Source organism: Papilio polytes, unplaced genomic scaffold, assembly GCF_000836215.1.
Source record: "Papilio polytes unplaced genomic scaffold, Ppol_1.0 DF823731.1, whole genome shotgun sequence".
In the NCBI taxonomy this organism is placed as follows: Eukaryota; Metazoa; Arthropoda; class Insecta; order Lepidoptera; family Papilionidae; genus Papilio; species Papilio polytes.
In genome coordinates, this window is record NW_013525473.1 from 6,469,620 (window position 1) to 6,483,118 (window position 13,499).

Genomic DNA, 13,499 nt, shown 5'->3' on the forward strand with positions numbered 1-13,499 from the left:
TAGCCTATGGTTTATAGTACATTATTGGTTTTACTTAAATGTGTAGGAAGTTGGGAATAAGTATTCAATTTCATTGTTCTACCAAAATATAATTCTGCAGAGGAACCCGACGCATTAATAATACGTGCTGCTATTGATATTTTAAATTACAAGTTTGTATAAAGAAAATTTTACACAAAAATTGTGTGGCATTAGAATGAGATCAATTTGGTCCTCGTGTCGTATCTGAACCCTTCGCGAGATGGCGCGGCCGAGCCACCTCTGAAAGGTTTCTTATCTGTGACGACTATCGTGACGGCCATCACTCTACGTCTTCAATGTTTTTTCTGACTATCACCTTTGCGGATAAGCAAAATTGCTTTGTTCTCAGAATACATTTAATTTATTGCAAAACTTGAACTTTAACATTAGCTAAGTAAATTTTCTAACTTTATCTGGTCTTTAAAGTACGTATAGATTAGAATTATGAACGTTTATATCTGTTTACGTAAAATATATTTCTGTTATTAGTGCTCTCTTTTATATACATCCATAGTTTTATATAAGTCGATTACATTTTTATTAATAACGGAAAAAACAACGGTATCGGCGTAATTTCCTTTTACATTCTACCACTTGATTAAACAAATAAACAGGAAACATTTCGAGTTAAGTTCACTGTATCTACATTCCGCTCCCTAACTGGACTGGAACTCACGTAGCCCATTACCTCCAAACTAAACGATCACCGGACCTCATTACTGGCGTCTAAGACTGCCCGCCTCCCACCCGCGGAGTGGGATAGGGGGAAGAGGGAGGGGGAGGAGAACTAAGTGACTCCGAACGGAAATAAAGGTGCACGCGACTGGAGGTAATGTTAATTGAATTTCTGCAGACGCGTTTCTAGTGAGGGGATTGTATATCGATAGTTGTCATTTAATTTAATAATAACACAAAACCTAGTTTCTAAGTTACAGATGACATAAGCAAGGTAGTCAACAAATAAGTATGTTTCTTACTTTCTAAGTTAGTAAATTTATCAAAAAGTCGGTGATTAGGATTGGGGACGCCATGTGAAGCGGGTGATCGAAACAAAATAAACGCGCCCAGTCTAACAAAACTGCAGCGGCAAGGAAAAAGAAACATGTAGCATTGAAAATTAAACATAATGCGAATCAATCATTACGTGATTCGATCTGTTAACTGTTTAGTGTTACAAGAAACAAAACAATACATAGTCCTAAAGATTGGATAGTCCGAAAATTGGGATGATCATTTCGGGAGCTAACTTTGTTTGACTTTACCACTTTTCTCTGAGGTAAAATTTAATTGAATTTGTTAAAATCTTAATAAAAAAAACTTATTACATTTCTAATGAAATAGTAGAATTTGTCGATAGGGACATCACTAGCGGGCGGACTGCGAATGATACGCGCGCGACCGCCGCGCCACGCGAGATTAAACGTCACCAACCGTCAGATATTTCCACAAGGAAAGAGGGAGACTTCACCAACAATTGCAATCAAAATAAACCTTATCGTTCAACAATAAGTATCAATTTGCTTCGTGGGAACTGCAATTGTAAGTTTGTTAGTAAATAGTCACCTGCAGCGAACAACTTTTAAATAGGTAATATGACATCAACCCCAGGTTATACTGCCAATTCATTTGTGACGGCATTTCTTTGAGAGTTTCTGCAGATGTTCGTAAACAGGTGGCGAATTTAGCAATGAAAGAAACATTCTACGGTAATATTACGTACCATCTGCTCAAAATGAACGTTATATGTGGTTATTTATTATTTTTAATTAAATAAATTTATCTACTGTTACTACTAATAATTAGGCTAGATTGACACTTTGACACAAATTCTAGACTATTCGAAACACATACTTAGACACATTTTAAGAACTAAATTCAAGTTAGCCTTTATAAGTCTACGTATACAAAGACTTTTCCCAAAACGTTCGAAAACATTATTTTTCATTTCGAGTAATTTTACGAGTTGTTGATTAAGTTAAGTGAATATAACGTTTTCATAAGGAACACGCAGTAAGCTTGATATTTATTGTAAGTGTTCTCAGATTACCTGCTATAATCTCCCCTACGGACGTGCCTCCGCGCGTCCACCTCTACTTAGTGCGCCCATTTCGGCTACAACGCTACGAAGCTACGCAACAATTGAAAGAAATAGAAATTGCTTCTTGCACAAGACTTTGGTTGTATGGGTTGTAAAATTATTTTATTACTGTTTTATGTTAGCTGCTGATAATGAGTTTAACATTTTTTTTCCTATATTACATGTAATTTACGATGTCGGTGCTTTGAAGTATACATTAAATGTTGATTATTTTTGTCATTCTGAAAAAAGAAAAAAGATTTCGAAAACAGAATATTCAACGTTTTATACTTCAGTTGCAAATGAAAAGTTTTTCTAAACGGTTCTGCAAATATGTATTCAAGTTTGTTAGCTAAATTATTGAGAGTTTATTTTTTTAGGTGTGTAAATAGCAAGTGTTCAGAGTTAACAAAGTAACAGCGATACAAATCAAACAACGGGGATATAGCACATAATGGGTAGGCAGTCTGATATCTCGTTAAATAAATAATATACCCTCCCCCGGCTGAGCGCAATCACCTGAGATGGTTGTTTGTCTGCGGTAAAAGGTGTATCCGATTGCAACGCTCTCAGTTTACCGCTAAACGATAAGACAATAGACGAAAATACAAACAACATAATTTGTATAACAAAACAGAAACAATTACAAATAACATTTTTACGTCATCTCTAGGTAATAAAGACTATTGGTGTGAAAGCTACGACATCGAAATCGCTACACAAGGAATAATCTTTTAGCGTGATTGGTAAATGTTAGCACATTTGGGTAAAAATTTAAATATAAAATTCCAATTTTTTTATTGCTTTTAGCAATTGTAATATACGAGTACTAACAACATAATTAGTAAGTCGGGAGCAATTCTAAAATAAATCGATTACAATATAACCTTAATCGCTTGTTTCCTGTGTAAATGAATGAACGTTAATGAATGTCGGTGTGCGGCCATCCATCAGGCATTGACAATGATGGAATGTCGCTTAGTTTTTCTATCTTTATTCATTGTAACTGGCTTTGCTAATCAAGATATCTCTATTATAACAGATAATAGAGATATCTGTTAACCTTCAGTCTATAAAAGAGAGGTTTCAGAGTAGTACAGTTTCAAAATCTATTTATAGAGATAATTCTGCTACGTAAATGATAAAAGAATGTAAAAGCCAGAACACTTTGTGAAGCACATAATAAATTTGGCCATATATCGGCGAGTCGTGGCCATAAATGCCAAGTCCGGTGCGGCTCAGGTCCGGCGGTAATTGGAGCCATCAGCGGCCGGCCGCCGTAAAGAGGTGCGGCGAGGTGGGCGCCCGATCGACCGTGAAAGAACTACCATATACACACAGCTCGATTGAATGTTTCCACTTTTTTATAAAAATTAAAATAGGAGTAAAGTGTTTAGGGTAATAATGTTCTTACTTTGAAGAACCTCGATTTAGTTTAAGTACTAGTAATATTTCATCTAACTTGGTGGCAATATGACGATTTTTAAACCGTTATATTCGTCATATTGTCAAGGTAATATGACGTATAGGTAAAATTGTTGTATAATTTTAGGTACAAAATAAAGATGTAAATGACTAGTATTTTAGAATGCAATTATTGAGTGTAAAGCTTTAAATGTGTTATTTAGATAAAACTTTGCTTATAATAAAAAAAAGTCGACAGGTCTGTGTGTCAGAGTCGTAAGAAAAACTGTTCTCTCCGTGTAGCTAATACCCGGACCCTTCCTCCACCTAAAAGGTTGTCGTTTAAGTCTACCGGCTCGATTTGTAGGCCCAATTGACTGTCAATGAATAGATGTGCGTCCGGTAACGTCGGGGACCTGCCCTAAAGTACCGGAGCCCTACCTTATGCACAGAGATTACCTCGAACATAAATCTCAACCTTTGATGAGATGAGTAAGCATTTACTAAGCATTTGTGTCTTTTTCCTTCTGAAAACAAATCCGTTTATCTGTCAATTTCGAACAAGTTATCTGAAAGTGGGTAGCTTTTGTTTATATTTAAAATGTTTGTTAAATGCCATTTACAATTTTATTTGTGGTATACAACTTTGATCAATTTCTTTCTTTCTTTCATTCCAGGCAATAAATTTCAAGAATTGGATATAAAGTGTATCGTGGCAATCCAATCCAATCGTCAGTCCAATCAGCACACGGGAGGTGTGAGTTTCGCTGCGGGCCGCGCGGCGGCGCCCCTGCGGCGAGCGGCGTGCGGTCCGCGCCGTGGCGCCGCTGAGCGCTCCACTTAATAATATTTTTCACCTTGTTTCGTTTTCCAATTTTCCGCAAGTCACTCTCGCGGGTAACGGCCCGTGTTTTGATTTAGAAATGCGTCCGCGAGCCGCTTTGATGCTCACGACACGTTGACGATGCGGCTTTTTATTATTAACGATTATAAAATTATTTTTTCTTAAGATTTATTCACTTTAGATAACTTTTGGGAAATAGTAAATTACTAATCCATAGTTATTCGATGCTAAAGTTAAATAAACTTATCTAACTTAGCATGAAAATCGTTTAGTAGAATAGACCTTTCCAACATTTTACTTAAAATGTAAAGTTATTTACATATGACATAAAATGTAGCTTTATATATCCAAACAAAGGTTAAGAAGAAAACATTTCCGCTTTCAAGTTGCGAATTCTCGAAAAGCTATTTTAACAAAGCGATTCTCATATTTCTTTAGTGTTTTGATAAGCAAGCGATATGATTCCCTGTCCCCTCGCTGTCCACCCCGGGCGTCGGCTGACCCCACTTGTGCCAATCTAATTTGCTCGCTCGACCCTTGAGTTTGGCCAATATAGCCAACACTGGTGTAAATACGGATAACTTACACTATACTGGAATATCAAATTTTAGGAACTTATCACCTCGAGCAATCACGAACTACGTAAAGCAATAAAGGAGTTTTAACATAAAAGGGATTTTTGACTTAATAAATGATTGTGATACAAAAGTGATTAGACAATTGAAAAATTATGAAAAACAAATAAATAAGTATAATTTGATAGGATTATTGTAATGTAATAAAACATATTGTTTACTCTTTGAATATGAAAAGTAGTCGAATATCTCTTTATTCCTTTCCCAAATAAACATTTCGCCAAACGTTGGCTCAAATATCAGAAGATCGTAATAAGTTTTATCTTACAAGATAACATGATATGAAGGGGCGAAGTCGCAGGTAACTCGACGGAAAATCTCATTTAGTAAATTGAATTACACTGTCCACTAACTCCACGATATATTTCTTTCCAGTTTTTGTGACAGCGAGTGTACGAAACGCACGACAAATCTTGATGAATGTCTCGGAATATCTGAGAATGATGGCGATGGATTACAATGGCCAAGGTATTTCACGTGCCTTCACAACAAATACCTTTTACTTGTTATCAAAATGTTTTCTTAATGTAATTGAATGAATGTTTCTGTATTTTTTTCTGTATAAGTTTAGCGTAAAATATATATGTAATAGTTAAATTGAAATGTTGGGGATACAATGAAGTTAAGAAACCTAGTGGTGGGCAAATGTAGGCTTTCAACGTTTTTCTTGACATCTATGGCATACGAATCTCACGAGCATTTCTGTGTTTTCTCTCTGGAAATAATAAAGATAAGTACATACGTAAAATAATTCTGTGTATTTTTGTAAATGAAGTCGGATAAAGGTCGCAACAAGCTCGGGGATGGTTGGGGGATGTGGGGGATGTGGGGGAGGTCGCTGGAGTGCGGTTACAGCAGTTAAAAGTAAGAGACGCCACGTGAGTTAGCTACAATTTATATGTAAATCAGTGACGGGGTCCATATAGTTTAAGAGCTAAGTATGTCAAACCATTACTTGCTCTTTAAAATATTATTATCTGGGTTCATTATTTATAATATTTTACGATAATAATATTGGACTGCCGACATGTATTCTTTTTTTATATTTCTCAGTAGTTATATATTATTAACAACTTATCATGAAACTTATTATTTTGTATTTGGTTGTTTAAATTAAATTTTAACATATATGTGACTCAGAAATAACTTAAAGATTTTGTTTGATAATTCCTGAAGAATTGTACTAAGTGTTTTTGTTGGCAGGCTCTTGGTCTATGAGCGGCGTCCGCGTCAGTCTCCCGAGACGAATCTAATTGCATTTAGCTGAGGTGAGCGTTGTACACTTCACTTACTTTTTACTGCCATCTGCGCCAGATAATCAGATAATTTCTCTTGTCTACCGTTTTGTACACACTTTTTACACAAGATTATAACATTTTTGGGAGTGAATTGTTTATATTCATGTCTTGGGAAGCTTAAAAATGATATTTTACTCGTGTTTGCATGGTACTGTTAAGGTATTTAAAAAATACGCCTTAGCTCCGACCATCTGTGCTATATTATCCATAAGTGACCGAGGATTTTGTATAGAAGCAAGTCACGTAATTGTAAACTAATACAGTTTCTATGACATCGACAAAGTAGTTAAATCCAGCCGTCAGCTTCCGTCCGACGTCATGTCACGTCACTCGACATGTGTCATAACTGTCCTGTATGGCTTTTTGTAGGGAATTAGTTTTGATATGTTATAGTTTTTATTTAGTTTAAATGTAAATGTTTTCTTTACTAAGAGTCACAGACTGATGGTAGAGTCGCCTAATAAAGCTAATTTATTTTTAATTTTCCTATGATAAGTAAGTAATTTTCTTGTTTGTTGGTTTAATCATAATCTTTTTTTTATTATAATGCAAGGAAGTGCTTTATTCTCGTTTTAAAGTGTTCTCTTAGAAATGTTATTATGTTATTCATTGGAGTCCTCCTACGCAGCAATCCGTATAAACAGACAAACTCCATTGGATCGCAAAGGAACGTTTAATTCGTCGTCAAACGGCACAAATAGGAAGAGAACATAAATCTCGTCGTCCGCTCTCATCGGACAAATTAAACATTATTCTTTTCCATCGAAATTCCCGAGGACTTTTATTGGAATTTTTGCCTATCCTGTACGTGCCAATAAATACTGGTGCTAAGCGTTTCAAACGATCCAGCCCCCAGCATTTAGCTCCTTTATGTCAATCGGCACGCACACGCACGCGCGGCCATGTGTCGGTACACGCACACACACACGCGCACGCCATGCAAATCGCAAACACAGGACGCGGAATCCAACGTGTATTCCATTTACTGTTGCTTTTGTAACGTGAGCAAATATGCTTGATACTTGATTATAAATACAATAAAAACTTGAATACTAAGATGATCTAAGAGAACTAATCTTAGCAACTATTTGGTGTTATTATGAATTGAAAAGTTTTTTTTTAATAAAAAATCCCTATTATGTATTAAATACTGACTTAAGTACCAATGTGGACCAATATATCATCAGTTGGAAGTGGAAACTATTGTAATTTCTATACTTAATCTTTTATACATTTATTTCTAATTTCTGATTTCTAATTTTGCACTACTTGCCCCTAAGCATTTAACAAATGCAACTATCAAGACCATTAAATCGCGCTACACATACTAGATCCCAGTATTGTCCCTTTAACACGAGGCGGAGGCGAATAACAAAATAAAATACAATACAAAAAGCGTAAAGGAGAACGTATTGATTTGCAGGAATTTTTATTAGGAGGTGTTACCTCGCAGGAGGCAATTTGCCTGCGCCTTATTGCCTCGCAGTTCGCAGATCGCACTGCTAACTGCCTCTAAAACATTCCGCTTTGTGTACACGCTAACGCCGATATTGGAGGTGAACTTACCAACCAAGATATTGCATTAGCATTTCTTTAAATATAAAAAGAAGACATTTTATTCTTTTGATTTAACTTTTTCATAGACACCTTAAATTAACGACAAGTCGAAATTTTCGGTGTGTTTTCTTAAACATTTTTTAAGCTATGTCTCGTTTCATTATTATTTTATCTCTAACATTAAATTAAAACAATGAAAGAGATATCCCAACGTGTACTTGTATTATTAATTTAAAAGGTATTCAATAAAGCTGCGAGCAAACACTCCAGTAACTCAATTAAACTGAAAATTCAAATTGTGTAATCGCTAACAAAATTGAAAACGCAAAATGAAGACTCCACGAAACTCTGGGCAACATTGTAAGGGCGTGTTTACACTAAATAAAGCGCAAAAGGTACGGATTTGTAAGGATGTAAATCAAACTGAATGTTTTATTAAACACTCAGTTGTGCCGGATATTCAAATTAAGTGGCGGTGTCGAAGCTCAGCTAGTATGGAGTAAGACATTTATATTAATTTTAACGACTTAATCATGAAATGTACAGCCCTAATCTATAAGAAATAAGAATTAAATGTCTTCTAGATTTCTTGATGAATAATTAAATAAGCCATGTATAATCATGAACGTTACAACAAAGACAAACTCATCTGTTGTTCCTCTGATATCTATTGTTGACACTGAATGTAATCTTAAGTACTGAGAGTCTTCTATAATTTTATTTTGAATATAAAAGTAATTCCACCTCCACGTTATGTTAGCCTAGCAAAGTTCTACCTCGACGTTTCCAGTGGCAATATTTACCCGCTACTTTCTGTAAACATTCTTCAGGCACATCTCGAATACAACTCGTACAAGAAAATTAAGCTTGTTAATTATATCTCGTGTGTTCGCCCCTCCGCCCCTCTACGCCTTGCGCCCCCGCACCGTTCATGTGCTCGTTGTGATGAACGTAATGTTTTATCAAGGCAGTTCATTCAAATTCATTAAAGGTAAATGTCTAATATAATGTTAGAAGCAATAATAATACTTAGAAAGTACTTCGTATTTCACCTACATTAAGGCCCTATCCCACAATTCTTGTAAATTGTCAGATAACAATCCAACATATAAAATATGTGATGAAAGTATAGGATTTTGGTACTCTATCTGACAGTGTCAGACCTGGAGTTCGTAAACGAATTCGTGTACCTAGGTTCGTTGGTAAATAATCAGGGAAGCTGTGACGGAGAAATTCGCAGACGTACACAGATGGCCAAAGCAGCAATGAGTAAGCTAACTAGAATATGGCAAAACAGGAAAGTGTCAAATACCACCAAGACCAGACTCGTGCGTGCTTTGGTCTTCTCGATATTTTTGTACGGGACCGAATCGTGGTCAATTCGTGCAGCCGACCGAAAGAAAATTGATGCCTTCGAAATGTGGTGTTGGAGGCGAATGTTGCGTATACCGTGGACTGCAAAAAGAACGAACAAGTCAATTCTCGAACAATTAAAAATATCTACCAGGCTATCCACAATATGCTACCGACGAGTTCTGGGATGCTTTGGACATATTGCTCGAAGACAACCGGACAATCTGGACAAACTGGTAGTGGTTGGAAAAATCGAGGGCAAAAGGTCACGAGGGCGTTCACCTACCCGATGGACCGATCAGGTGCAGTCCATACTGGGACTCAACATCCCGACTGCCCTGAGACGAGCCGAAGACAGGGCGGCGTGGAGGCAGCTGGTAGATGAAACGGTAAAGGCTTACCAGGGCAAGCACGACCTTCAGCAATGAAGATACGAAAGAGAAGAAGAATCTGACAGTGACGTCACTTTTAAGCTATGTACCTCTATCAGCCAGTGGTGGGACAGGCCCTAAATTTGTTTAATTCCTTGACTTTGTTTAATAGCATATAACTAACTGAAGTAACATCAAAAAGAATACTAATAATATTTACATTGGATTATTGGGAAATAGTAAGAAAAATGGTTTTCCTTCTATTTTTTTTCTTCAACTTTCTTTGGCTGCTTTAATAACCCGTGGCAGTTCTTTACAGGAGGAAAATCTTTGAGAAAATTTCGTATTTATTCCTAACGGTCATTAATAACGAGTACCAGGCGAGCAGAACTCGACCGGAGCAAACTTCGTATCTCGCTTCCGCTAACTACTGAAAGATGGTAATGAAGCACACTTACCTTAATACGGCCGTCTCTTTCGCTCTCGTAGGTTAGACGTAAACCCGTCCTTATCATTGTCCCTGTCACGGCCACAACGGCCGATCTAGACGGTGACAAGAAATTAATTAGGGGAAGCTGGAGAAAATAATGGTCCGCCGTGATTTTTAAATGAAATTTATTTTCTCCACTTCATTTATTTCCCGACGACATGACACTTCGGAAATTATTAGACTTTACAGCGGCTTTGCTCCTCTCAGGCTCCGAGGCTCGGAGGTAACGTTCTTGTTTACCTTTTACGTGATGTAATTCTTTTGTCAGATTTCGTTTTCTGTTTCTATTTGATTTGGTAATTGAAAAAGCAACTTTCATTTAACGTTAATTCATTTTAGAAAAACTTTTGTTATTTTATTGCGGCTGATTCTTTACAAACAGTTTTTTTTCAATACAGCTTTTAATGCGACGAAGTTTATTTGGAAAGTATCAAACTTATAGCTTTTTAGTATTTTATCCAATGTTACATCATGTAACAAGATAACATAATGCTCAAAACTAACAAATATTACAAACCTAATAAATTGCGACCTCATCAATATTAATGTAGCAATTATAGACACGCTAACACAAGTACTGTTACTGATACCTTCACCATTACAATCAATTTTAATTATTAAATCAATGACGGTAAAGTACCAATTAGTATAACAGATATTGAAAGGGATAATCGTATTCGTTTCGTCCGCAATATTGTTACAAGCATGAACTGATTGAGGCGATACAATCGTAATACTCTTGTAATTGTCTATTGTCACGATAACCAATATGTTGTATGTACGATTTCGTTGCTACATTTCATTAAGTCCTCATGTTGTCACAGGCTTGAGTGTTATATTCTCACATATCAAATACAGCAGACAATTTAAAGCACTCTAAATTGATCTATCAGTAAAAGAATGAGTTCCCATAAAAGTGGTGTTGGCAAGAAACAATCCGTTTTAAATTTAATAAACAAAACGAAATCATATCTAAGATTATTTTTTGAAACGTCATCTATTCATGGTTTAAACCATTTCGTGGCTCCAAGGCGACATCCTTGTGAAATGTTGGTATTTAAAAAGTTGCTTCATCTTTTTTTGTTACTGTAAACAATGCTTTCTTTCTTTCCTGCAGTTTTCTATGGTTATCAGTTGTTTGTCTGTCCTTATTCGGCGCGATGTATCTCTCACAGACGACATGGATGCGGTACCAATCCTCGCCTACCGTTGTCTCTATGGAGCGGGACATGTTTGCCTGGAACACCACATTCCCAGCCATCACCATATGCACCGGAAATAAGGTCGATGAAGGCAAACTTGACAATTATATTAGGTATCTAATATATAGCCCAAATACTTTTCTTTCTTCTAAAGTTTCTGCAGAATAAGAGCATGAACAGTTTGTGTTAATCAATTGTTTTAACTAACAGAAATTCAGAGGAGACTGACAAATCAATGTTGAGAGAATTCATCAAAGCACTGGCGAATGCGTCGTTTCAATCATTCGATTCGCTGCCGCGCTACCGAGCGGTACCTGCTGACCACTACATGCGCCTGATCCTCGATATTGCCCCGGACTTTAAGCCGGACATCAACATTGGCGCCGCTGGCGTCAGCCTCGGCCTCGAACCTACCATCACCGAGATGGGTCTTTGTTATTCTTTCAATTCTAAAGTTGCTATCTACAATTCACCCAAGTATGTTTTTAATTCTTTGTCGGATCTCATGTTTTTTTGACCGTTTTGTGTTTCATCATAAGTTTATCATCAGGTACAGAGCTGCTGATAGGTGGAATCTCGTGAAAAATGAGAACGAAACGTTTTTCATTCATCCCCTTGATGGAGAGGTTTTCGCTCAGCTCATTAACATCTCGGCTTCCTACAATGTTAGTAAATTTCTAACTTGTAAAATACTTTTTAGTTAATCTTATTTTATACGTTTGTTGTATTTTTTTTTTCAAAAATATTATTATCATGATCGTGTTTTAGGTGTACATCCATGGTCCACACGAAGTGCCAGATATTTCAACTAAATATCAAAAATCATCGAAAAATTTCTATATGAAGATTTATGTGACTGCTGTGACCGTTTACACGTCATCGGAAGCGGCTAAGTATACTTTACACTATATAACTACTAAAAAAATAATCCCAATCGTAATTTGTATCTGCCTATAATTGCTTTACCCACAAAATATAACTTTTCGTATTATCCGTCTTTCAGATTAAGAATTGTACAACGACGCTGTAGATTTCCCCACGAGAACAATCTAAAGCACAATGCCATCTACACGTACACCTTGTGCCGAATGGAGTGTCGTATAAAACTCTGCCTCGAGTATTGTGGCTGTGTACCACATTTCTACAGAAGAATCCGTGAGTTGATCTGTGACTACAGAGAAAATTAAGCGCCTTGAGATTCGTTCACTTAAATAGTCCTCAATTCTCAAATTATCAAAAAAACAATTTTGCTATTTATTTCTTGCAGGCGATGAGACAACTTGTGATATTGATGGCTTGCATTGTTTGGCAAATTACAAAGGTACGCAAATCACAAAATTAAAGCTTTATCCACAAGTAAGAAATCTGTGCAAATTATAATGCGCTATAATTTTAGATATACTGTACAAACTTCGTGATGATTCCGGTAGAAAAGTGAGCTGTGAGTGTTACCCGATCTGCGACGACATCAACTATGTCATACAAACAAATGTTAGTATCAGTTGAAAATAATTCTTTTAAACCTTTAAAATAAATAATTCCAATATCAAAAATGTGAAATTATCACAGACACGTCAAGAGTGGTTCTTGGGTACCAACTTGCAGTGGGGTATCGTCACTTACCCGCGCATGAGGTACCGACGAGACATCATCTTTGGATTTACTGATGTACTTGGTGAGTGTTGATAATTCTTTAACCTTCTGTGTACTGAATCCTTGACCTTGAAATGTCTTTCAGTGGCGGTGGGCGGTATGGCGGGCCTGTTCTTGGGCTGCAGCGTACTTAGCTTTACGGAGATCGTGTACTTTCTTAGCTTGCGCTTGTACTGGTACTGCAGGGGTCGTTAACCTTGCCATCGATGTTTGAAATTTACGAGTATCTCTACTGCCGTGGGCAACTATGGCATATGATATTTCTTACTAACGGCTATTTGTCTGTATGTATACGTATATTAATAAATAATATCAGTGATACAATAAACATTTACCTTACAAAAGAATGTTTTATTTATTGGAATTTATTCCTGATTGAATTTATATTGAACAGATACAAATATTACTTTAGATGTTTAAATTCACATTAAGTTAATATAACTTATAATACTTAGCTTAATGTTGGCAACAAGGGATCGCATACCCTCAGGTAAATTTAATTTAAGGGTTGGAGCAATTGGCGGCGACGTATATCGGGTCGTATTAACACATCGTAAATTCAACCCTTAAGCACCTTGCTAATAATTAAGATAG

At 36.4% G+C, this 13,499-nt stretch overlaps 1 protein-coding gene across 1 annotated transcript; it reads left to right on the forward strand.

Annotated features, from left to right (window-relative positions):
• Positions 1–10,208: 10,208 nt before the first annotated feature.
• On the forward strand, positions 10,209–13,100 carry LOC106103522 (sodium channel protein Nach). The gene is made up of 10 exons (XM_013283301.1): positions 10,209–10,273; positions 11,168–11,365; positions 11,463–11,729; positions 11,803–11,917; positions 12,021–12,145; positions 12,256–12,407; positions 12,520–12,573; positions 12,649–12,743; positions 12,822–12,927; positions 12,991–13,100. Exons 1-10 carry the CDS (start codon positions 10,209–10,211, stop codon positions 13,098–13,100), a joined length of 1,287 nt encoding a protein of 428 aa, XP_013138755.1.
• Positions 13,101–13,499: the final 399 nt, after the last annotated feature.

Bases quoted from the DNA above. Each gene is read 5' to 3' on its own strand.
- LOC106103522 (XM_013283301.1), top strand. From the start codon at position 10,209: ATGACACTTCGGAAATTATTAGACTTTACAGCGGCTTTGCTCCTCTCA. The intron at 12,146-12,255 runs GTATACTTTACA...TCCGTCTTTCAG, and splicing joins ACGTCATCGGAAGCGGCTAA to ATTAAGAATTGTACAACGAC. The intron at 12,928-12,990 runs GTGAGTGTTGAT...AATGTCTTTCAG, and splicing joins TGGATTTACTGATGTACTTG to TGGCGGTGGGCGGTATGGCG.